The sequence below is a fragment of the Stegodyphus dumicola genome, chromosome 10, assembly GCF_044657685.1.
Source record: "Stegodyphus dumicola isolate Sdum_Otavi_A_Nest chromosome 10, ASM4465768v1".
Classification (NCBI taxonomy): domain Eukaryota; kingdom Metazoa; phylum Arthropoda; class Arachnida; order Araneae; family Eresidae; genus Stegodyphus; species Stegodyphus dumicola.
Window position 1 is genome coordinate 86,470,333 of NC_140777.1, and position 25,362 is coordinate 86,495,694.

General features: G+C 34.9%; 1 protein-coding gene and 1 long non-coding RNA gene across 2 annotated transcripts in view; one reads left to right on the forward strand and one right to left on the reverse strand.

Moving 5' to 3' along the window:
* Positions 1 to 25,362, forward strand: part of LOC118192072 (glypican-6-like) — a 419,518-nt gene that overhangs the window by 279,889 nt on the left and 114,267 nt on the right. Inside the window, exons 3-4 of the mRNA XM_085825209.1 lie at positions 7,425 to 7,627; positions 19,816 to 20,004. Coding sequence (XP_085681335.1) covers positions 7,425 to 7,627; positions 19,816 to 20,004 — 392 coding nt within the window. The remainder of the gene's footprint in view (positions 1 to 7,424; positions 7,628 to 19,815; positions 20,005 to 25,362) is intronic.
* Positions 1 to 25,362, reverse strand: part of LOC118192071 (uncharacterized) — a 296,284-nt gene that overhangs the window by 74,519 nt on the left and 196,403 nt on the right. The window lies entirely within an intron of this gene.

Consider the following 25,362-nt stretch of genomic DNA (forward strand, 5'->3'; position numbering starts at 1 on the left):
TTTAAAAATCAGTATATTAATAAAATTTTGCTAATAGCCGTACATGCAGTAATTTTGCGAAATTGATGAAATTTCACACTTCCCCTTTTCTTGAACTTTTAGCATATTTCATTCTGGAATGGGAATTTTAACGCTTTTTAAGTTTTCGCAGTGCTTTTTAACTAAAAAATAACTATTAAAAAGGATACAGAGTTAATTTGTAATATGCCATTTGACTCTGTCAATCCTATTTCGTAGCTTCATTATCTTTTAACTTCCGCAGCCTTGATCACCTCTGTGGAAGCTGGTACGCTCTTTGCAAAATTCTTCCTTTTCCCTTCAAAAACTGGTACGTGTTGATTGAAAACTCATCACATAAAAGGTAAGTCCGCAAGCTGTATTGAAGAAGGAAAATTTCCACGTTGCGACGGTGTGAGGACTTTTAAATCAAATCAAACAAAAGAGCTTCAGAAACCTAATTTTATTTTCAGCTAATTGCTTGTAAAATTCCGACATTTTCTTACCCGCCTCCCTCCTGCTTCGCTGAATATCCCCCCGTTCTTTGCTATCTATTTTTAATCCAATCAGCTTCCTTTGGAATGCAAATATTATGACCCGACTCTTTTGTGTACTCTTTGAAAGTTAACATAAAAGCCTTCGGGATAAATAGTGTATCGCTTCGTTGAAAAGCTGAATGGATATTTTATCTGCTGGAGTTATTATTATGGGAGCTGGCAGCGGCACTGCGTTTGCTTGTTGGCAGATATTTCCAAGTGCTTGGCGGCGGTTGGCGACAAATTTCCATATTTAGGACGAAATAAAAATGTTCGGTTCGTATAGAGTCGCTGAAGAAGCTTTTAAGTGCTCTTTTCGAAGTTTTAGTAATACGGAGAGTAAACATTTCATTACTTTCTGGAGAAGTTAGGGGGCGAAATGTGCTGATTGGGGACGTTCTGATGCATCAGAAGCAAAGCACACGTAATGTACCTACCAAATTACATTATGTTACATATTTACATTGTATAATGTTATTCAGAGGGTGTATTATTTGCTCATACATTATATATTTCGAGAAAGTACGATTGGCTTCGGATGACGGAAGAGATTTATTTGATTTAGCAGAACGTTTGGGATTCTATTTGAGTACTTCTACCAAGATGGAAAGTATTGAATTGAATTTAAATTGTTTTGTACATGTTACAAGGGGTTGAATTATTTTGATATTGCCTTTTGTTTACCTATCCCATCTCTTTTCCGACTCACTCCATCAATTAAGAATTTCGTAAATCAGCGATTAGATACGACAGAGGTTAGAAAGATGCGAAATTAATGCTACAGATGACTCAGACGGGCTTATGTCATAGAAAGAATTAAATTAAAAAAAATTACGAATCCAAAATTTATAATAAAACCTTTACATTATACACACACATATATATAAGAATAAATTGAATTTAATTAAAAAATTAAATTTAAATACATATTTAATTAAATATTCTTTGCGCCATTGCTGCAAGGAATGAAATTTAAATTTAAACAAATTTAAATTTTATTTTTAAAAAATACGTATAAAAGTAAAAAAGCAAATTTAAATTTAAAAAAAAAATGTGCAAACATGTAAAAGATTTAATTCTCGAACTTATCTACAATATCATTTAAATTCAGAAGCATAATTATTTTGGCTGTTTTCTTTTTTTAGAATTTAAATTTGCTTTTTTACTTTTATACGTATTTGTTAAAAATTAAATTTAAATTTGTTTAAATATAAATATAGAGAGAGAGAAATTGAAAAGCTAATAAAAAGTGTGGTAAGACCTATTTGGTCTTAAAGCTTTTAGCGAGCTCTCTACAATATTTCTTCCTATATATATATATATATATATATATATATATATAATTTATTTTCTAAACAATATTGATTAATTGATTATATTATCTCCTAAGTATAATTAAAGTAGATTTATTTTAAAAGAGTGAATCCATACTGGTAAGTTATATTTTTAAAGATGTTTTGAAATAACTTGAAAGTAAAATGTTAATAATGTTTTAACGGGGACTGGAATTAAATCATCATGAAGAACAACATTTCAATTGTAAAAGGAAAAATTAAATTAAAAACATGTAATCATTGTCATTGATCGGAAATTAGTTGACTTTTCAAGAGGAACAAACCAACTCCCGTTCAATGAACAATAATTGATAAAAATACGTAAATACGAAGGTGTTTCGTCTTTACTCGAGTTATAAGGTAAAACCAAACCGGAAATTGTAGTCAGGCCAATTATTTCCGCTAATAGAAGGGATTACGAACTAATGCTGATACTCAAAGAACTTATTCTTATGAAGCATTTTAGCCAATTCAATTTGGAGTAAAAAGCAATTTCTGTAGAGAAATCCGAAAAAACTCGAGTAACCGTCCCAGACACCCTCGTGTTTATGCATTTGAGTTCTATATTATTTGTAAAAATTAAACATTGGAAATTGTCATTATGAAATAGAATTCAAAGTATAGTTGAAATAAACATAGAAGATTACAAAATAAGAGAAATGATGCAAACTTTGTAAAAACAAATCAAAAATAATATAAAAATATAATAAGACAGAGAATGTACATGAAGATATAAAGGCCAGAAAAGGTATTAAGTAACTTACATTCTTTGTAGTGGGGAGTTGGCAAAGTGTTCTCTTCGTGTCTGACTGATAAGTGTAGGGTGTCCGAAAATTCTTAGCGGCAGTGGGGGCTTTGAATAACATCGGTTGGTAAGACTTAGGTGAAGTAATTTATAGTAGTGGGTGGGACTTGGAATTCTTGAGGGATGTATTTTGTGGAGTTCTTATCTGAGAGAGACTGTCTGTTAAGATTTTTTTGAAAATACTAGTGAATGGAAATTAATTAATTTCTGGCTAATTGTCGTGTCGCAATGATTAAGAATTTAAGAAAGGAAAAAAGGAATTTTCGCTGTCCAAGAGCTATCAGACAGACTAAAGTCATGAAATAGGCCCATTTTTTTAGTAACAGCATAAGTCTGAAGACAATTAGCTTTTTACAATATATACAACTGAGTAATTACATTATATACAAATCCTTCAACTGATAGTCATCCAACTTATTCCGCCTTCTCAGGTTTAGGAACAAATTATCATATCCCTATCAGTTAAATGATTTAGAGTGAGTATTTAACGCCTGCTCTTTTAAGGCAATGGTTAATAAATTGAATGGGTATTAGATTATATATATAATTTATTTACTAAAGAATATTGATTATATTATCTCCTAAGATTAATTTTAGTAGAATTATCTTAAAAGAATGAATTCATACTTGTTCAATTTCGAAGTTCAATTTCGTAAAATAAGTTCAATTTCAAGTAAGTTCAATTTCGAAAAATGTTTTAAAGTAACTTGAATGTAAATTGTTAAAAATATTTAACGTGGACTTGAATTATATCATGAATAAAAAATTTTCAATTGTAAAAAGAAATAAATTAAAAGCAAGTAATTAAATTAAATGCAAGTAATCATTGCCATTGATCGGAAATTAGTTGACTTTTCAAGGGGAACAAACCAACTCCCGTTCAATGAACAATAATTAAGAAATAAATACGAAGGTGTTTCGTCCTTTACTCGAGCAATAAGGCGATGCCAAACCGGCAATTCAAGCTAGGCCAAACATTTCCGTGAGTAGAAGGGATTAAGAACCAATGCAGAGAACCAAAGAACTCATTCCGATTAAGCATTTTAGCTAATTCAACTTTGAGTGAAAAGCAATTTCTGCAGTAAAAGTGATATTGCTCGAGTAATTGTCCCCCGACACTCTCGTGTTTATGCATTTTAATTCAAAACTATTTGTAAAAATAAAACATTGGAAATTGGCATTATGAAATAGAATTCAAAGTAATACAAATAAACATTAGAAAATTACAAAATATAATGCAATTTTATACATATATTCCTACGTATGGGTTCACTCTTTTTAGATACTTCTACTAAAATTAATATTAGGAAATAATATAATCAATATTTTAGTAAATAAATTATATATATATATGATGTATCAGCTTTAGTCGTAGCTTAAATAATCAGACGATAAGTTTAAAAAACAGGATCCATTTATTATTATTCAGGAGAAATAGCAGTTACAAAATCAGATATCCCGATTAAATAAAAAGAATTACTAATAACTTTTTGTATGAAGTTTACTGCATCGTGACATTTAAGAAAAAGCCCCGATATTCCTTTTGCGAGTCTTTTTATAGCCTCTGGAAAGGCGGAGCTTCCAAGAAATGATGTCAGCCTCGTCAGCCAATCCAGTTCGTTTTAAATATCTCCAAAACATTCTATAACTGTACGCGTAGAAAAGGCGGGAAAAACAACTGACTACGGGGCTGTGGATTTAATTCCACGTACTTTCAAATAAGAGACCGTCGCCATTAAAAGTGAAAAGAACATACAGTTAGAATTTTAAGTGTATTCTTGATTATGGAATTTTATTAATACACACACATATATATATATATATACAGAGTATACAGAGTGATATACAGTATATACAGAGTGATTCTAAATTGTTTTTACAAATTAAGAGGGGTGATAGTACTCATCTAGATGAGCAATAATTACCATAGAACATAGGGTCGCATTCCATTCTGAGAGACAGAAAAGAGGAATATTTGAATTCCAACTTGAACTTACAACAGTGTTGAGAGAGCGAATGAACGAGACCAAAAGTTGCGCAATCAGTTTAGTGAAGTTGATTTCTGTAGATTTTTATTTGTATACATATTTAATAATTATTTTTTTCTAGTCGGTAATTAATTGTTAATATTATAGTATTTTAATTATTTTTCTTATAAATTTTAAAATTGTGTAAATGGCTCGGAGAGGCCTCATCATTGCCGAAGCAATGAGAGTTTCCTTTTTTTTTTCCCCCTGTTTTTTTTTGGGGGGGTGCAGGCCTCCCCGTGTTGCACCTTGGGTTATGCTAAATCTGCTACAGAGATCAGATTCTACTGTTTTTAAATCATAGACAAAGTATTTTACTGTAATACGTGCTTCACAGCACTGCTCACCTATTGCAGCTCAGTGTGTTCGCTTGTGTGACACACCCACAAAATGGAAACGGCTTTAGGCCTCTCCTAGGCCTAAATAGACTGCCTACAAATATTTTTGGTAAAATTCCAACTTAAAAGAGTAGCGTGCCGGCAAGGGTTAAAAACACCTATCTCTTTAAATGGGGAAATCATACTTTATACGATTATTCATTAATATAGTTTATACTGATGGTGCCAAGATAAAAGGGTTCAGTTTAGAAAAATTCCTTTCCAGTCTTCCAGTTATCATTCTTCCGTTAAAAACACCTATCTCTTAAATGGGTAAATCATACTTTATACGATTATTTATTAATATAGTTTATACTGATGGTTCTAAGATAAAGATAAAATGGTTCTAAGATAAAATGGTTCAGTTCCTTTCCAGTCTAGAAAGGCTTGACAAGTGCTTAATAGCTTAAATGCAATAGGTTTAAACTTATTATTATCTTTAAAGTGTTTGTTATATTGGGTTACTGAAATGTAGAGTGTATTAAAGCGGGGTGTAGAAGTATGACTTAATTTATCGTATTCAGTTTAATAAAAAAGATATATGCGTTATTTTTCGTAAAAGCCAATACCTCTACTGAGAGTTTTCAAATAAATTTTAAGCTCCCTTTTAAACATTTCCATTCTCTATTGCCATCTAAGAATGAAATTATACAAAAATTGCTAATTATAATACGTAACTAATGATATATATTTCCTTCTTAATTACTAAAGTATGAAATTTCACCTTCCTTTTCTCTTTTAATGGTAGTAAACGTAGGTTTCGTGTACAAAGGAAATGAAAGAAAGCGACTCTGCAATTAAGAACGTTTCGTTCCTTTTCATTTTCGACAGGACGGCTTCAAATATGCGTCGACATAGTTGAGATTCAGTCCCGCTTCGTCAACTTTCGTTTATCTCCGTAAATCACCTTCAACTGAAATGAGAGCTGTTGTAATTAACGCTGATTCCATGCATTAATAACGATTTAAGATTGTCTATTGTTTCACCGCCCAGTATTCCTGATATTGGAACTCAGCTCTCATTACTTGGATTAAGGTTCGTTGGAGATACGCGGGAAAATTGGCGAAGCGCCCATTGCCAGAGGTTGTTAATTGCAAAGACGACATACCAGTGAAGGTGAACTGTAAAATTAAAGATAATCTCTAACCTTGGCTTCAAAATGGCAGATATTTTTGTTGTCAAATTTGCGTTCTGTGGAAAGGTTTGTAATCAGTAATGATGTATGATGCTAACAGTGAAATGCAGTTTTTTCACTGTGAAGATAACTTCTCCGTATAAAATGAATTTGTATGTCTGTCCAAGTGAAAAATCATGAGCATAACAAAGAAAAAATATTTAAAATACTATTATAATTAAAAATAAAATTTTTTTAAAAATTGAAAGCCTTCAGATTTTATATTACGCCCAGTGGGGGCATTTTTTTAATGTTTCATGTGTTACCTTTATTTATTAAATACCATGTTCTCCGCACTTAAATAACATAAAATTCAGTTCAACAGCAATATCACAAAATATTTAAAAACAGTATATCTTTAGAATTAAGGACAGCCAGTATGGCGCTGGATATAAAGTTTTGTTTTCGGGGGGGGGTATTGTGTTGCCATTGCTCGCTTTGGAATCGTTGAGTTTGTTAACTGAAAATTCGTTAAAGTTTTACAAAATATGAAATAGATAATAAAAGAAATTCCATATTCGGGCTTCCAGTTGCCCATGTCCGGGTGGGGGATTAAGTTATTCAAAATTGGATGGCTCTAGGTACCGTCGTTTTTTCACAATGCGAGAAACATACATACATACATACATTCATGCAGTTTGTGCAGATTCTTCATTATTCAATTTCTTTAAATATAATACAGGGCGATAATATTTGGTGGCAACAGTTTAAAAAGTGATACGCCATTTATAGTGAACTGACGATAAATGCAGTTTCGCGACAAATAGCCCTTTTAGGGTAACGCTTCTTTGGGCTAATAAAGGTATAATTTTTTAAGAAATACACAGTATACGATGTCATAGAAATCTTCAGTTTCTCGACTTTCTTGCTGAGCAACATTAGTCCGTATTTATAAATTTAAAAAAAAAAAATGAGTAAGTTTGAATAAGGGAGTTTATTTATATTGCTATTAAAAGGATTAAAACACAGCTAAATTTTTTTAAAAAAATTGAATTTAATGGAAAGATTAGTTTTCGTCAAATAACGCTAACAATGTTCCATGCTGTGTGCTTTATCAAATGGAAAATGTACTTCTAAAATGTGAGTTCAAATGTGTGAATGCGTGACAGGTAATTTTATTATAACTTAAATGAAATTCAGGAACTAATGCTTTTTTTTATCATTATCATTTCAGAATTTTTTAAGGAACTACTAAGGACGTCAAAAAGTGATTTTCATGACATGTTCCTGAAGACTTATGGTATGCTGTACGACAGGAATTCATTCATCTTCAAGGATATGTTCGATGACTTAGAAAAATACTACTTGACTGGTGGCGTGGACCTGACGGCGGCTTTGGACTACTTTTTCGATCGTTTGTACAGGAAAATGTTTCAGGTGTGATACCTTATTTATTTCAAATCTTTAGAAATTTTAGAAATATCCTAGCTGCATCAACATCTTAAATGCAGTTATTATTAAATTCGTTTATGTGTATGGTATCTAAATTTTTTGGTAGCCCATACCTGATTGCTGTTCAACAGCAGGGATAATCAATCTTTTTATACCTACCGCCCACTGCCGTAGGCAGTAAAATTTCTTTGTGGTCATTTGGTTTCGCAGTAATTTTAATTAGCGCAACTTCAAAGTAAAGTTTGTCAAAGTGGAGGTTTGGTAAAAATTATATAATTAAGTTTATCCGTTAAAGTATACTGGTCATTGATTTATAAGATTTATGTTCCACGTAGTAGCCATAGTTCCACTTTGAAATTTATAAGTTCTATGTACACCTGAAAAAAAATCTGATGTGTACACCACATGACTTCCTTGTACGGAATATTAAATTATGCGCACTTTTTTCTTGCATCTCATTTAAACTTATTGGATTGAATTAAATCTACTTCGCCGACAGCGCATAAACCACAATAGAATAAATGCATTCTTTAAAATTCACACTGTTTGTTTACCATAGTGACACTCTGGCGCTAGGTTCACTTAACAGAATTATATTTCGTTCATTGCACGAAATTTATATCATTTAAAGAATTATCTAATCGTTGCCTAATGTTCTTTTCAAATACTATAATAAAGCTAGAACGATGTATAAAAGAAATTAAGCAAACAAAACAAAAAAAGAAACAGTTTTTCACAGACGATTAAGTATTTCTCATTCAATTAATTCAGTTCTCATTTCATGACAAGGCAAAAATACAAAAAAACTCAAAATATCTGTATTAAAAATTACGAAGTAAATCTTAAACACTTATTTCCCCGAAAAAATTCCAGAAAGGATTAAGCATGATTTAATTCGCAATAATAAATGAAGGCGTTATCTTTGTTGTTGCCAAGCTAAGTTGCTCTAGTTTGGCAACAAATCCATTATCCTGCTGTTTCAAATGTAAACAAGCAATGGCCGCCATCAAAAAATTATTTGGCTTAGCGGCACTTAAACATCTTTAAAATTGTTGATAAGTCTGATAATTCTAAAATTTTTGCATGCGGATTAACTAAAGGCGTAAAATTCTTAACCGGAAGATAAGAACAACATAATTCAATCATTTTTAAAGCAAAAAATGTACAATTTACAAAAATATAAGAGTAAAGAAACTGAGATTACTGAGCCGGGTAACAGAGTGGATATATATATATATATTATCGGCCGCACCAAACGTATATTTATATACGTTTGGTGCGGCCGATTGCAACCAAAATACGAGGTGCACATCTACATGTTATAGCAATCCTATATACAAAATTTCAACGTTCCGAGGCTACTCGTTTTTGAGTTATGCGAGATACGTACGTTCGTACAGACGCCACGAAAAATTCTCTTCAGAATTCATTTTAAAGCAGTTTTATAATTTTTTTGGAAGAAAAGAGTCTTTTATTCTGTCCTTACATACAGATATTACGCAAAAGAAAAATCGTTAAATTACATTCAGTAGCGGTCAAAATGGATACTTTCGTTGAAATATGCTGCCTGAAACTTTTCGCGATTAGAATACTTCCTTTTTACTTTGTAGAAGGAAGTAAAAATGTATACAAACGCTTCAGTATGAGTGAAATCAATCCAGTCTTTCCAAGCAACAACCAATTCGTAAATAACTTTTTTGTTGCCAAACCAGGGAACAAAAACCTTTGATACTTCAGGATAATACGTATACATATGACATCATGATTTAAATTTAATGTAATATAACAACATTTTCTCAATATCAATAAAAGAATTAACGTGGCATTAATAAATCGTGTCAATTATACTAACCAGAATCAAAGACGTTGCCAACAGCAGCTATTTATTCAAAATGCTGTCGTAAACGAAACAGTTTCGACATACAATGACGTCACTTTTAATCGCGTGCTTTCCTGAACGTCAGAATATGACCTTAAATAATAGTATTAACTACTAGTAACTATTAGTGTATGTTTAATACTTGGCAATGATATTTTTATTACATAGTGAAACTTACAAATTTTTTAGTAACAAACTACGTTTTAAAGGGATTTGAATCCCGAAGGACTATTAGTTTCGTTTTGGCATTTTGCGTCGGACTCATAAATGTCGGTTCACTTTTCAAACTGTTGCCACAAAATGTTAGAGTCCTGCATTATATTTGAAGAAATTAAATAATGAAAAATCTGCATAAATGTATGTATATTTCTCGTATTGTGATAAAACAACGGTACATAGAGTCATCGAATTTTGAATAACGTAATCCTCCAACGAATATGAGCATGTGGAAGACCAAATTTGAAATTTGAAATTTGTTTTATGATCGATTTCCTATTTTTTAAAACTTTGACGAATTTTTGATTAACAAACTCAAGGATTTCAAAGCGAGCAATGGCAACGTTGTGCAGAAAAAACATTTTTATCTCCAGCGCGTGAGTCTCTGTATCGGAAATTCTAAAGATATGCTCGTTTTAAAACTATTTTGCGATATTGCTGTTGCACTGGATCTTATGGTTTAAGTGCGAGGAACATGATATTTAATAAAGAAAGGTAACACACAAAATGTTAAAAAACGCCCCTTTGGACGTAATTTAAAATCTGAAACATTTCAGATTTTTTTTTTTTTTTTTTTTTTTTTGTGTGTGTGTGTGTATTTAATTTTTTTTTTTAAACATTTAATCATTGTTTTATTATTATTTTATCTACAGCGCACGAGGCTGTTGCCAATGAGTGTAAATATTAGCGTTTTCAGATTTCGTAATTAATAACTCGGCACATTAAAGTTGTTCGAAGATGACGAAATGGCTCCCCCACGAATTTTTGGAATCCAAGGGAAGGGGGAGGAGTACCTCTCTCGAAACTCACCTCCGCGCCTTTCCGGAGTAGATGACGTCACAAGCAGACAGACACCCACAGATTTTAATTGTGTAGATTTCACGTAACTACGGTAGATATTAGAATGTGTTACTTGTTAATATGACGCAGTGCAGTATTTAAACGTAAACTGTATGCTACTGAATACATTGTTACCCCTTGGAATATAAACTTTATGTGTACAAATCTCATAATTCTGTAGTTAAATTAGCTGAGCTATCATTTATTTCATCTCCCATGGCAGTATGGATAAGACCACTGAATTTCGGTTTTGCGACCTAAATTCTATTCCCGATGAGCGAGCTAGTTTGAAAGAGAATTTTTATTGTTTTTCTCATGTATAATGTGTAAAGAATTTTTGTATCTTTTCGAAGCCAAGGAAAGTCAAAAATCAATGTTGCTATTAACGAGACGAATTTTTCAGCATTAGCCGGACGTGCTAACCATTTACACTATGCGCACGGGGGAATGGGATCATTCCTTACATTCTCCTCCACATAAACCCAGTCGATCAAAATCCAGACGCTGATGAATTATCGTCCACCATACCTTTTAAATCTGACGCCACTGTAGAGACGTTCTTATACTTTTCGGAGCCAAGCCACGTTAGAATTAACTGTGTCCTTGCTGGGATTTGAGCCCCGGGTCTTCCAATACTAGTTGTGCGTGTTACCAGCTTACATCATATGAGCACGCACAGGAAAATGCGATAATTCTCTACGACGTGACTACTATCTAATTTTCCTTAAAAAGTGCTTTACGAAGGGATCCTACCTTTAGACATTTAACTGTTTGTGATTTGTTAAACAGCAAGAATATTATTTCAGACAAACACGAATATATCTTAATAATAACGTCAGCATTGAAACACACATTTGCTGATAGTTTTCCTTGGCTGTTATCATCCGTGCGTTGCCAGAAGGTGCCCAAAAAGTTGAGAATTCTATCATTATTGATCCACGTAAGAGTCTTTAAAAATTCAGAAGTAATACGAAATATTTTAAGTACCATTTAATTTATAATTTTATACAAAACACCATCACGTCCAAGTTTAAAGCTTTTAAAGCGCGTCCATTCCCTTGCTGAGAATTACTTTAAATTTTACTTACAATTAAGTTAAACATGAGTCTGGTTTCTATTTGATTCGCGTCACGTATTCCCTAAGACCAGATAGTTATGCAAATGTAAAGCACGTGCGGGAAAATTTAAGAGCTAGCAACTCAATGTCTTGTTGCATGAAGAGACGTTGTGTTGCGGTGACTGCCGTTACCAATCGATCTGTGCGTGTTGTAAAGAAAGTACAGACTCAGCTTAAAAATGATTATATTTGCCCAGAATGATAAAATCGAGAGGCGAGGAAAATATTGTTTGAAATATGTCGTTGAAATGTTATTAATTTAATTGAAATTCGTTTAAAAAGTGTTAATGCATTGAATATGATATGAATGAGAAATAAAATTTAAATTCCATTCATAATGAACACTGCCACTGAACTGTTTGCCACTGTTACTTAAAAATTTGTTTATAAGATATTTATTTTTAGGACGACTGAACAATTTTTTAACTGGAGTGTAATATTCTAATTACTGGATACCGAAAGCTCTCTGATCGCAACATTGAAAAGGATTCGTCATGGTCTATGTGATTATGGCAAAGCTTCGAGGGCTATCTGCCTAAGGGAAGGGATGCCTTCGTGGAGGACTTTCTAAGGGAAACTGGATCGTATACATTTTACACATGGAGAAAACCACGAAAATGCGCATGCAGCCAGCCCGTTCCGCGGGATTCGGACCGAACTACCAGTGTTCAGCGACTTTACCGCTCGCCCGCTGGTGGGCCCGGATTCATCAGGAGTGCACCAGCTTTATTTTGGCGTATCGTCATCTGCACGGTGTTTCTCGTATATTTGTAAGATCTGGTTTTCTTGGCTAACGTACACTGTTACTAGATCTACTTAAAAGTCTGTGTAGCGACTTATCGCCAAGACTAGGTGATGAATACAACAGGGCAAGGATGTAAAACACCCTTCTATTGAACACATTTATCTACAGTCATGACGGTTGTACGTGCGTACAAGATTCACCATCCACTTGTGGCGATAAAACTAAAGATAACCAACTAAGTTTACAGATAGGCTAGTAATTCAAGGTTACACAATTTAATCTTGCAGATTGATTCAGAAAACTATACCGGCGTGATATTAACTCCGGTGGTAAGAATGCGAAGCCGAGGTTCAAAATTCAAACAACTAGTAGGAATAACAGCGTGCGCACTTAATAGCGGAAACACGCTCTGACTAACTTTTTCTCTACTTCAGGTTAAATACACTGGCGTCCACTTTAATTCATTCACATACTGGCGAGGGAAACAGGGAGTGATAGAATAGGCCAAAATAACTATTATTAAAAATAATCTAAACCCTTATATATTGTGTTCGGTTATACTACTTGATAATTGACAGACGTGTTCCTCCATTATCAGTTATGCTTTTGCGATTTTTTTTTAATAATCTTGCGTCCAAGTTTCAAATTCCCCACCAATCAAATTTGACGAAAATATTACTTACTTTTTCCTTTACTTTACTACTATTTCATCCAAAAAAGACTGGGTTCTGCTTAGCGACCTGACTACCATACCGAAGGGTTCGGGTTCAAAACCCGGAGAAGGCATAGATATAGTGTACGTATGGCATGGGAGCACTCTAAATATGCGATGAGCCGAAAGTCCTCTTGAGAGGTTAATGGAAGAGAAAGAGGGGTCGGAGACCATTGGAACCCCTCTTCCCCGGGGTGCTCTCCATCAATATTGGGGCGGAAGTGAGCTGTACAGCCTTAGTGGAGGGAAATCGTAGTATCAAACTGTATGGTGCTGAAGACTTGCCAGCGACAGGTGCAGTTTTGCCTTACTTGCCACGATGAATTCCGTGGGATTGTTCTGATGCTACTTTGAAACAAGTGTGATGAGTCATAGAAACGAAAGACTGGCAGGTTTAAAAGTATTCCTTCTCTAATATGCAGCCCCAGATACGTGCATGAAGGAAAGACTTAACAATAATTTAATAGGTTACGTCTTCCTTTAATGCAGGACCAACGACTTTACAAAAGCCCAATAAATATATGACAGTTGTAATCAGGTTTAGCATCCGCACATAGACATTTGGCAAGTCCAGAAAATGCATGGCAGTTAATTCAGGCAGATTTATCTAACACCAGTTTCTGTCTATTCGAACAGCGATTCTTAACAGTCTTTTGATTGCTTCTTTGCTTAATTTTAAGTAGTTCCTAACAGGATACTCTTACCCCGAACAACAACATCCATACACGAGACTCTTAGCTGTCTGTTCGGCTGCGTTCCCGGAGCAGGATGGAGCAGAGAGTAGATGTTTTCTGCCAGGAAGATAACACACTGTGAGGTAAAGGCCAGGTCAGTGGTCTTCCTTGGTGGCGCTCACTCACTCACGTTCAGCATATGTGCAGATCCTGTTCACACATTTTTTAGACGATGTATATTGTATTCACAAAACTAAATTACATAAAATTCATGTGTTTTAAATATTCTATTTGACATCCCTTATTCTCAACTATCTTTCGACACCGCAATTTCCAGGATAATAATGCCTTTTGAAGCGGCAGAAGAGGTATTCTATCCCATTCCTCCCGAACAGCTTTCCAAAGCCCTGTTAGGGTTTTGGGATAACGTTTGGATAATGCAGTTTTTAAAAGTCCGAAAGCACAAAAATCCATAGGTGACACATCGGGAGATTGAGTAGGGATATCGGTGAAGGGTATGGCCTTGATACCAGTTTTTTGTTCCATTTCTTTTAGGAAATTTACAGTGGATTTTGATGTGTGACTGCTAGCTTTGTCCTGATGGAGTCTCACAGATGGATGGCACTGTGGGTAAAGCGATGGTATTTCATTCAGAAAAATTGGTGATAAAATATGTTAATCTTGACAATTTTTGCACTCTCTTTATTTTTAACTTGCCATTATAAGAAAAACCAGCAACAATCATGAATCCCGTAGAAAAACTTTCTTTTGATTCTTTGAACCATGTACTTAAATTTTTTTCTCCCCTTTTATGATAATAAATGGCTTTTTTTTTTTTTTTTTTTTTTTTTTTTTTTTTTTTTTTTTTTGTTACAATCATTTAAATGCACCCATGCTTCATAGATTGTGACAATTGTTTTCCATTTTTCCTTGGATAAGTGTTTCTCATATAGAATTCTGCAGCGTGTCCTGCGTTGAGCGATATGCTTTGGAAGAAGACGATGCACATTGCGTTTTTTCGCTTTCTTAAGATTTAAATCAACGTTTATCATTTTGTTTACGGTGGACACCGAGCATTTTAATGATTTTGCAACTGTCCTTTGACTAGGGGGATTTTCTTTTAACATTAAACAACGTACCTTTGCAATAGTCGAAGATGTCTGTTTTTTCCTTGGATATTTGTTTGGAATTTTTGTCCCACTTGAGGCTCCAATTTGACTTTTTTTTTCCTTTCTTGTTGATGATATTACCTATCGACGCTTTAGATATTACAAAACCATGACTCTCACATCGTTTTTCGATAACGGAGTATGCATATTTCTCTTCGGAAACAGCGTAAATGTAGCCTTCGAACCACTGCTTTGTTAAATTCGCCATTTTGAATAAAAACAAAACTTTCAAGCCACAGACGATAATTTTGACTTTTCAAAACATAGTACAATTGCAGTTACTTCTTTTGCAGCAAACGATTTTTTATTACCTAAAAAATGTGCGAACAGCCTCTGTACATCAAAGAATTTAGTTTTCTGGCTCCATTTTCGTCTAGCGAACATAATAAACCTAATGTCTCTACAATACCGTTACGAAATGTCTAGGCGCGGTAAGATAGCTTTCCCGCAAGGCAGGTTTAGGTTTGCCGTAAAATGGCAAGGGAAGGCAGGATTGCAACGTTTGGCGAGAACTCGTCCATTTGGTGGCAAAATTTGCGATATACCATGGACGGATGGAGAACCTTCTGGAACGAGTTCTTACCGGTTTAGCCCAGAAAGTTCTCGAACACAAGCCGAAAGCTATAGAAACCCTGCTGGTCCGCAGTCAGTTAGTGTGTCTCAGAGAGTGTGTCTCGTCTAGCGAGTCAATCCCTGCGGAGTCGATCGAGTTAGCAGTCGGACGGCGAGTGCCGAGTGGGTCGTCTAGTGCACCGAAGGAGTCTGTTAGTGTATCGCGGTTAGTGCATCGTCGAAAGAGCGTGATGAGCTGCGGGAACGACTGGACCGAAGAGTCGGGAGCTGTGCTCGTGTGTCGTCGAGTGCATCGCGAGTTGTAGCGTGGAGAGTCTCGAGAGTACGTGGAGTTTCGAGAACGACCAAGCGGAGTCGGAAGCTGTCTCCACCGTAATAGCCTGATAACCTGAAGGCTGTGTCGCTAATTGTTCCAGCGTGTTTATAGTAGATCTTCGACGACTGTAAAAGTGTTTTGAGCTGTCCTGATTAATACCGGCCGATAAAGTGTGTTTCGATACTTCATCCAGTGTCGTCGTTATTCACTCCAAATCTACAAACCCCGTACGAACGTGAAGGAAGAATATAACTTAACAACTGGTGTCAGAAGAAAGAAAAACGCAACAATACCTTTAAGAACAAATTGAGTACTAGAGTTACACCTTAATTTTCTTCATCGTTTTTGATTGTCTTCGTACGGAATACTTTAAGCGTTTGCTGTTTGTTACCAGATTCGATGTCGAAATCCGTTTTTCTGAAAATCCTGTGTCATGTTTACTGGTGGCAGTTTCGTACATTTTAAGGGGGAGAAAAAAAGAATTCAGCTACACAAGCAATTAATATATACTCTTGTTAAAAAAAAAAAAAGGAAAATGTGTATGTGAATATTAAAAATTTCAGTTTCCTTTATCGCCAGTAATTCAACCATTCTTGTATCCTAGCCTTTTTAATTAATAATGAAAAAGAAACCAAATATGTTAAAAGGGAAAGCTTTACTCAGCATCTGCTGTCTCCAGTTACGTTGTATAAAAGTAGCTTCATGTGATCAATTATGCTATATAAAGTCAATACAGCGGTAAAAAAAAAAAAATATATGCGTTATATAATGAGTCGGATATTTTTAAGACGCATGCTTTACTGCAGAAAAAAAAAAAAAAAAAAAAAAAACCTGCAGCACAAAAAATGTAAATGTTAAACACAGAATATTTGGGGAAAAAATTGAAGCCTGGAGAGGTTGATATAATTAAATCATTTTGCGTGGTAACGTTTGAGAAAAGGATAATTTTTTTATCCCCTCTCTCTTTACATTGAAGAAAAGGTGGAGCACAATAATGACCTTCGTGTTATCACGTATAACCGATATGTTAGCAGTTGGAAGAGTCTTAAAAATTGTTAATTAAGCAATCTGTTCCTTGTACTATTTGTAAGTTATTTAGCAGCGTTTTTAGTTAATAATATGATAATTGTTGAATTATTGAATTAAACATTAGGACATCAGTGCAGCTGATTATGTGATGTATTGTGAGGCAATTTTAATTAAAATATCTAAGTCTTTTATAATATGTACTTCTGAATTCGTGAAAGTGTAAACGATGTATTAATAAGATGCAGATTTTGTTGCGAAATCTGTTAGGGATAACTAAAAGCGTGAAACGCATTTAAATTCCTTCGCAAGAGGCAGTTGGAATCAAATCGGTGGTGTCAAAATATTATTTTTAAAATTGAATCATTGCAAAATATGCTAAATCGGACTTTCCTCAATCTCATTTTTAAAAACTTGTTTTTGTCGAATGTATTTTCGTTTCAGGTTCTCTAACTTGAAATCATTTTGAGTTTTTAAATCGGAATAAATTTTGTATTAATTTTGCTGATACAGAATGACGTATAAAAGTTATAAAATTGCAAATTGCAATCGTATGTGGCAGTGCAATATACTATATGTGCAAACATAACTTATTTTTATTGCACTTTGCTTTATTGTGTTTAGAAGACAATGCACGTTTTTACAAATCAAAGACCACCCAACCGGTATAGTAGCTAATCTTGCTGACCGCCATGCCGAAGCGGCCGGGCTCGAATTCCGGTGAAGGCATGGATGTTTGTAAATGCATATAGTGTCCGTGCGGCATGGGGGCATTCTAAATATGTGGCGAACCGAAAGTCTTTCGAGAGGTTGCTTGTAGGAGAAGAGAGGTGGAAGACCCTCGGACCCCTTACCCCCCCCCGGGTGCTCTCCATCAAAAATTTGGGGGGGGGGTAGAACGGACCTAAATCGCACTGTCACCTGTAAGGTGCTCAAGGCTGTTGCTAATGGCAGGCGTATCTTGCGCTCCTTGCCACGAGGAACTCCGTAGGCTTGGGCTAACTATAAGTCAGACATCACCCAACAACAACGAATGTTCACAATTATTTTCGTTATTATCTCAGAAGGGCTGTTTGTCTCGAAACGGCATTTTGCGTCGAATCACTATAAACGGCTGTATCACTTTCCAGACTCTTGCCAATAAATATGATCGCCATGTATTATATGAAAGAAATTAAATAATGAAGAATCTGCATGAATGTATGTATATTTGTCGCTTCGTGAAAAAACAACTGTACCTAGAGCCATCCAATTTTGAACAACGTAGTCCTCCATCCGAATATGGGTACGTGAAAGCCCGAATCTTGAATTTCGAATTCGTTTTATTATCTATTTCATATTTTTTTTAACTTTTAACGAACTGTTGATTAAGAAACTGAACGATTTCAAAGCGAGTAGTGGCAACACACTGTACGAAATAAAATATTTTTATCTCTATCGGAAATTCTAAAGATATGCTTTTTTAAATACTTTTAGCCTAAAGAGCCGTTAGCCGTTAGCGAAACGTGTATGTATATGTAAATGAAAAAACGCCCTTTTACGCTTAATTTAATATCTGAAAGCTGTTAGATTTTATTTAATTATATTATTGAACTGGGTTGAATAAAAATCTTACTCCTGCCTCGTGCGTCTTCACGTAGCAACTTGCGATGACGGTTTTCATGTTTCGGTGGTGGCGGCATCTATCGATAAGAGCTGGATATGCCATAGTTTCCATCTGCTAGCATCGAACCGCCAACCTCTTGGTTCGCAGGCGAATACTTAGTGATTAATCTAAAGAAATTCAGGCGTTAAATTTATAATCAGTCTTTGGTAGAGTAATATTTAATTTTGACTATTGTTAAAATTATCTATTTTCAGAATTTTTCATTTTCAGATTCTTCCAGTATATGTAGAGTTAGGCAAAAAAAGCAACGTTAAATTGATGCAGATTTTTTATTAATGTCTTTCGAATTCAAAGCTGTCTAATACTGTTCTTATGAGTGTCTCACACTCTCCACTTTAAAAAAAAAAGTGTTAAAAGGAAAGACCTATGTTAGTTAGGCGGCTTCAAAATTGTTGAGATTTTATATAATTCAGTCTGAGATTGCTTCTTTATCTAGTTTTGCGTTTAACTTCGAAATATTTTTCTTTCATACTCTTACCTAAATATTCATAAATCTCATACACAGACTTGCAGTTCTCGCAACGCATTTCTTCAGTATTTTGCTGAAATTAAGATGATGAGCAATCATATGTTTGCCGCTAAATGTTGAAGTGATTGAAAGCATTTCATGTGTCATTTTAAAATAAAAGATTTAAATGTTCAATTTTAGAGAGAGTCAAGATTTTTTAGTAGTTTAAAAGATTAGAAAATTAGGATTCAAGCATTGAACAGGTAATTGTTTGGTGAATGCTACGGAAAAAGTTCTTGCAGTTAACTATGCATGATTAATATACAAATAATGACAAACTCTAGTAGGTTAAAATAAGTATAATGCGGTATGTATTAGGTAAGCATACATATTATATGTAATGGAAAACTAACTGCCCGAACATACAGCTGGACATACAGCATTTCCTGGTCTGTCCTGCCGTCGCAGCCGCCCTCTTTCAAATTGATAATGGCTTGACCAGAGACATTCTTTTCAGAATCGAGGATGTGGCCAGGGCAGTGCTTCATGTTTTTGGCCCTATTTGACCTCTTGTCCGCATTTCTTCCTATGTTTCTCTCTCTCTCTTTCTCTTAGCACTTGCCCTGGACACAAAAACAACAACTAAATGCCCGTGTTTCCAGTTCCCCAGATATTTACTTTATGGCAAATGATGGGAACCTCGAGCTCGAAATGTGCTTTTATCTGTTTCAGTACATTATACAAAAGATGTAAAGGCACTGCTTTAATGTTTTTTTTTTTTTCTTTTTGCAGGTGTTGAATAGTCAGTACACATTCAGTGAAATGTATCTGAACTGCATTAGCCAGCAGATGGACCAACTAAAGCCTTTTGGTGACGTTCCAAAGAAACTGACAGTCGAAATCAAGAGGTCATTTGTTGCCACGAGGACCTTTGTCCAAGCTTTGTCTATTGGAAGAGATGTTGTCAAGTTCATCCAAGATGTAAGTTCTGTCTTAAAATTCTTATTGTTAGGTATGTATATGTGCATGCACGTTGATAAGTATAGGTATATTCAGATTTACAGACGTTCTTACATGCCCCAGTCATTTTAAAATGGATGCATGTAAATTTTTATATAAGGGGCGGCTCATATCTGAAAGAACATCGAAGCGAATTTTCTCTTACGGACGAAGATGTAAAGCGGAAAGAGCCTTTCTTTTCTGTAGAGTCAAATCCAAATTCTGGAATGTTTTCGAATTTCTTGAATCCTTCATATAAGAAAACATCAGAGAAAGAAGGAAGGAGGGTTTAGTTATTTAATCGAAGCAAAATTTATAAACATAATCTGTGTTTCATGAAATGTCAATTTACGAACACACTGCTTAAAATTACAGCGTGGCTCATATTGTACACATCTACCAATCTTGAGTTGGCAACCTGGCCAGAATGCACATGTGTGGCGTATCTACATACGCACAGATCTAGGTATCAACAGTTATGGAGTTATCACAGCTAATGAACAATGAGTTTAGGATAAAGAACTGCTAGGATTAAGAACGAAAGCTTTGTTTTTGTACCATATGCCTCAATATCCTGCACACCTGGCGATTTGGCGACGAGAATTGGTCCCTCCACGATTTAGCGGCGAAGTAGTCAAACTGGTATATATCTATGCGAGCTTTGTTTCTTTATATGCTCGTTCTTTGATTTGGAGAAACGTTTCCGAGAAACGAGCTTCTCTTCTCATACCACTGGAAGTTTCCTAGCCGAAACTTGTTTCGTTGCATTTTCCCTTCTAGCCACGCGATACATTTTGCAGAGATAAAAATGTTTCACTTAAAGCTCTGACCCTCATATGCTCTCTCCAAAGAACTGGTTTTAGCGTAAGTCAACTAATCATCCGAAACACGAAAATTCGCAGAAATGTTTCTTTCGATGAGCCGTTGAGGGTAGATGGTAGATGTGATACTGGTTTTAGTATAACCATATTATGTTTCCCGATGCAGAATTCTTTCTTTCGATGAGCCGTTGAGGGCAGATGGTAGATGTGATACTGGTTTTAGTATAACCATATTATGTTTCCCGATGCAGAAATGTTTCTTTCGATGAGCCGTTGAGGGTAGATGGTGGATGTGATACTGGTTTTAGTATAACCGTATTATGTTTCCCGATGCAGAAATGTTTCTTTCGATGAGCCGTTGAGGGTAGATGGTGGATGTGATACTAGTTTTAGTATAACCGTATTATGTTTCCCGATGCAGAAATGTTTCTTTCGATGAGCCGTTGAGGGTAGATGTGATACTGGTTTTAGTATAACCATATTATGTTTCCCGATGCAGAAATGTTTCTTTCGATGAGCCGTTGAGGGTAGATGGTGGATGTGATACTAGTTTTAGTATAACCGTATTATGTTTCCCGATGCAGAAATGTTTCTTTCGATGAGCCATTTAGGGTAGATGGTAGATGTGATACTGGTTTTAGTATAACCGTATTATGTTTCCCGATGCAGAAATGTTTCTTTCGATGAGCCGTTGAGGGTAGATGGTAGATGTGATACAGGTTTTAGTATAACCATATGTTTCTCGATGCAGAAATGTTTCTTTCGATGAGCCGTTGAGGGTAGATGGTAGATGTGATACTGGTTTTAATATAACCATATATGTTTCCCGATGCAGTTGAGGATTGGAGAAGTAGAAGCTTTCAATAGAACAAGCTCTGTTACTGATGCTCAATGGACATTGCTTTGGAATAACTAAGATCGGTAAAATGCGCCCTGGGACGGAGTTTGGTTCTAACAAGACGTCGTGTTGGGCAAGCATAAGTTCAGTCATACTCATATGCCTCATATGCTCTCTCCAAAGAACTGGTTTTAGCGTAAGTCAACTAATCATCCGAAACACGAAAATTCGCAGAAATGTTTCTTTCGATGAGCCGTTGAGGGTAGATGGTAGATGTGATACTGGTTTTAGTATAACCATATTATGTTTCCCGATGCAGAATTGTTTCTTTCGATGAGCCGTTGAGGGCAGATGGTAGATGTGATACTGGTTTTAGTATAACCATATTATGTTTCCCGATGCAGAAATGTTTCTTTCGATGAGCCATTTAGGGTAGATGGTAGATGTGATACTGGTTTTAGTATAACCATATTATGTTTCCCGATGCAGAAATGTTTCTTTCGATGAGCCGTTGAGGGTAGATGGTGGATGTGATACTAGTTTTAGTATAACCGTATTATGTTTCCCGATGCAGAAATGTTTCTTTCGATGAGCCGTTGAGGGTAGATGGTAGATGTGATACTGGTTTTAGTATAACCATATTATGTTTCCCGATGCAGAAATGTTTCTTTCGATGATCCGTTGAGGGTAGATGGTGGATGTGATACTAGTTTTAGTATAACCGTATTATGTTTCCCGATGCAGAAATGTTTCTTTCGATGAGCCGTTGAGGGTAGATGGTAGATGTGATACTGGTTTTAGTATAACCATATTATGTTTCCCGATGCAGAAATGTTTCTTTCGATGAACCGTTGAGGGTAGATGGTAGATGTGATACTGGTTTTAGTATAACCATATTATGTTTCCCGATGCAGAAATGTTTCTTTCGATGAGCCGTTGAGGGTAGATGGTAGATGTGATACTGGTTTTAGTATAACCGTATTATGTTTCCCGATGCAGAAATGTTTCTTTCGATGAGCCGTTGAGGGTAGATGGTAGATGTGATACAGGTTTTAGTATAACCATATGTTTCTCGATGCAGAAATGTTTCTTTCGATGAGCCGTTGAGGGTAGATGGTAGATGTGATACTGGTTTTAATATAACCATATATGTTTCCCGATGCAGTTGAGGATTGGAGAAGTAGAAGCTTTCAATAGAACAAGCTCTGTTACTGATGCTCAATGGACATTGCTTTGGAATAACTAAGATCGGTAAAATGCGCCCTGGGACGGAGTTTGGTTCTAACAAGACGTCGTGTTGGGCAAGCATAAGTTCAGTCATACTCTAAGACACTATACCCATTGCACATATTGGCATATGTTATGAAAGCCTTAACGCATCACCTCAAAAGAGTGCGTCCAAACAGAACAAACACATTATTTTGAGGGCTTACTAATGTCTGCCTGTTGTCCATACTATATGCTGCCGTAAATGCCTATGTGTTTACTGTTATTGCACAGTTATTTAACTCTGACTTCTAACGGGACAACATATGTGTCCCACTAAAAGTTTAAAAATTACTGCTTGGTTAAAATACTTAAAATCTCCTGAATGTTCAGGATCATCTTCCAGTCGTTGGAAAATCAAACCGCTGTGCTCTTTGTACACAAATGAACGTAGAGAAAAGAACAAATATGAGTTGCCCAATGTGTCATGTTGTGTTATACAAAGAATGCTTTACCATGTACCATACGATGTAAAATCTGTTTCATACAATAAACCTTTCCAGAATAATAGGTGTGCTTATAGTAAGTCGATCGTTACGTGTGGGACATGTATGTATCCCACCATTAACTACGGCTGGGACATTTATATTCAAGCCTTTGGCTTGAATACCGTTATTAAAAAAAATCCCAGATCTTAAATTTACCTTATTTATGCCATATTTTGTTCACTTGTACAGAAAACTGGTTTTTTTTTTTTTTTTTTTTTTTAATTCAAAGGTTACAACAAGCAATCGGTATCTTTCTGTTGTTTTTGAGAAATTTGATACAATATAGCCTAACCCATATATTTACTCAGAAGTTACGTCTAAAATTTAATACATGAAGTTTATAAAATAAGGTTGGTTTCACCCATATAATTTAATAAAAATTGCCTAGTACATTGGAACAGCTAAAATTTTTAAACCTTTTTCAGAGTCTTTTTTTCAATCAAAGCAAGCGTAAAGAGAAAGGGATTATTTCAAGAGTTTAATAAATATAATAATAAAGAAATATAAAAATAAAGCTGAAATATAATAATAAAAGTACGCTGCGCGGGGAAAAAAAGGGGGGAGATCTATACCTCCCGTTTTACTGGGCCGATTGACGCAATTCAAATTACGTTTTTCATGTCTCGAAAGCGCGACTTAGAATATATATTATATATATATATACTGTATGTGATGAACCAGCTTTTGTAAGGAATAAATAGATTGTTGAAGAATCATAAATGTAGTCGTAGCTTAAATTATCAGACGATAAGTTTAAAAAACAGGATCCATTTATTATTGGTCAGGAGAAATAGCAGTTACAAAATCAGATATCCGGAGTAAATAAAAAAAAATTACTAATAACTTTTTGTATGAAGTTTACTGCATCGTGCATTAAAAGAAAAAGCCCCCGATATTCCTTTGCGAGTCCTTTTATAACCTCTGGAAAGGCGGAGCTTCCAAGAAATGACGTCAGCCTCGTCAGCGAATCCAGTTCGCTTTAAATATCTCGAGAACATTCTATAACTGTACGTGTAGAAAAGGCGGGAAAAACAACTTGACTACGGGGCTGTGGATTTAATTCCACGTACTTTCAAATAAGAGAACGTCGCCATCAAAAAATGAAAAGAACATACAGTTAGAATTTTAAGTGTATTCTTGACTATGGAATTTTATTATTACAAATATATATATATATATAATTTATTTCTATATATTTTTATATATTTATTAACTAACTTTGCAGCAATTGCGCAAGTAGTAATAACTTGTTTTCGCACTAAATGGATTTAAGATCATACAACATTATATATATATAGAGAGAGAGAGAGAGAGCGTCGTTCTAATATAGGTATTCTGACACAAAATCGGACTTTTTCTGTAATGGCATGCCATTTGTTTTCCATATTTGGATTCTACGATTCAAATTATGCATAAACATAAAATTTTGTAAAATTTGGTGCGAAATTTACGGAGCAATTCAAAAATTTATCTTGGCGCATTTCGCTAAGAACAGACGCCAGTTTGGCTTACTTCTTAATTTATAGCAACCTATTTTCCTTTCCTGCCGCCCAGTCCATATAGTGGTCAGGGAAGCTGACTGCTATGCCGAAGGGCCTGGGTTCGAATCCCGGAGAAGTCATGGCTGTAACTGTCCGTCGCTTCATAGGAAATACGAATGGAAACGTTTGTAATTGTTCACAATCTACCATTTTGAGGGGGGGGAGGAATTCCTTTCCTTTTTTTCATTGGACACGAGCGGGAAAATGGTCATCGTTCATATTATCAAATAATTTTAACAAAGTGCGTAAACCACATTTGGCGTTATTATCGCTTCTCTTATAACGAATATGCCAAACTTGAAAACGCCTCCAAAATATAAATTCATGCATATCTTAGGAAATTTTGAATAAAAAAATTCTAGTTTTTTGCAGTTATGCTTAGAAAT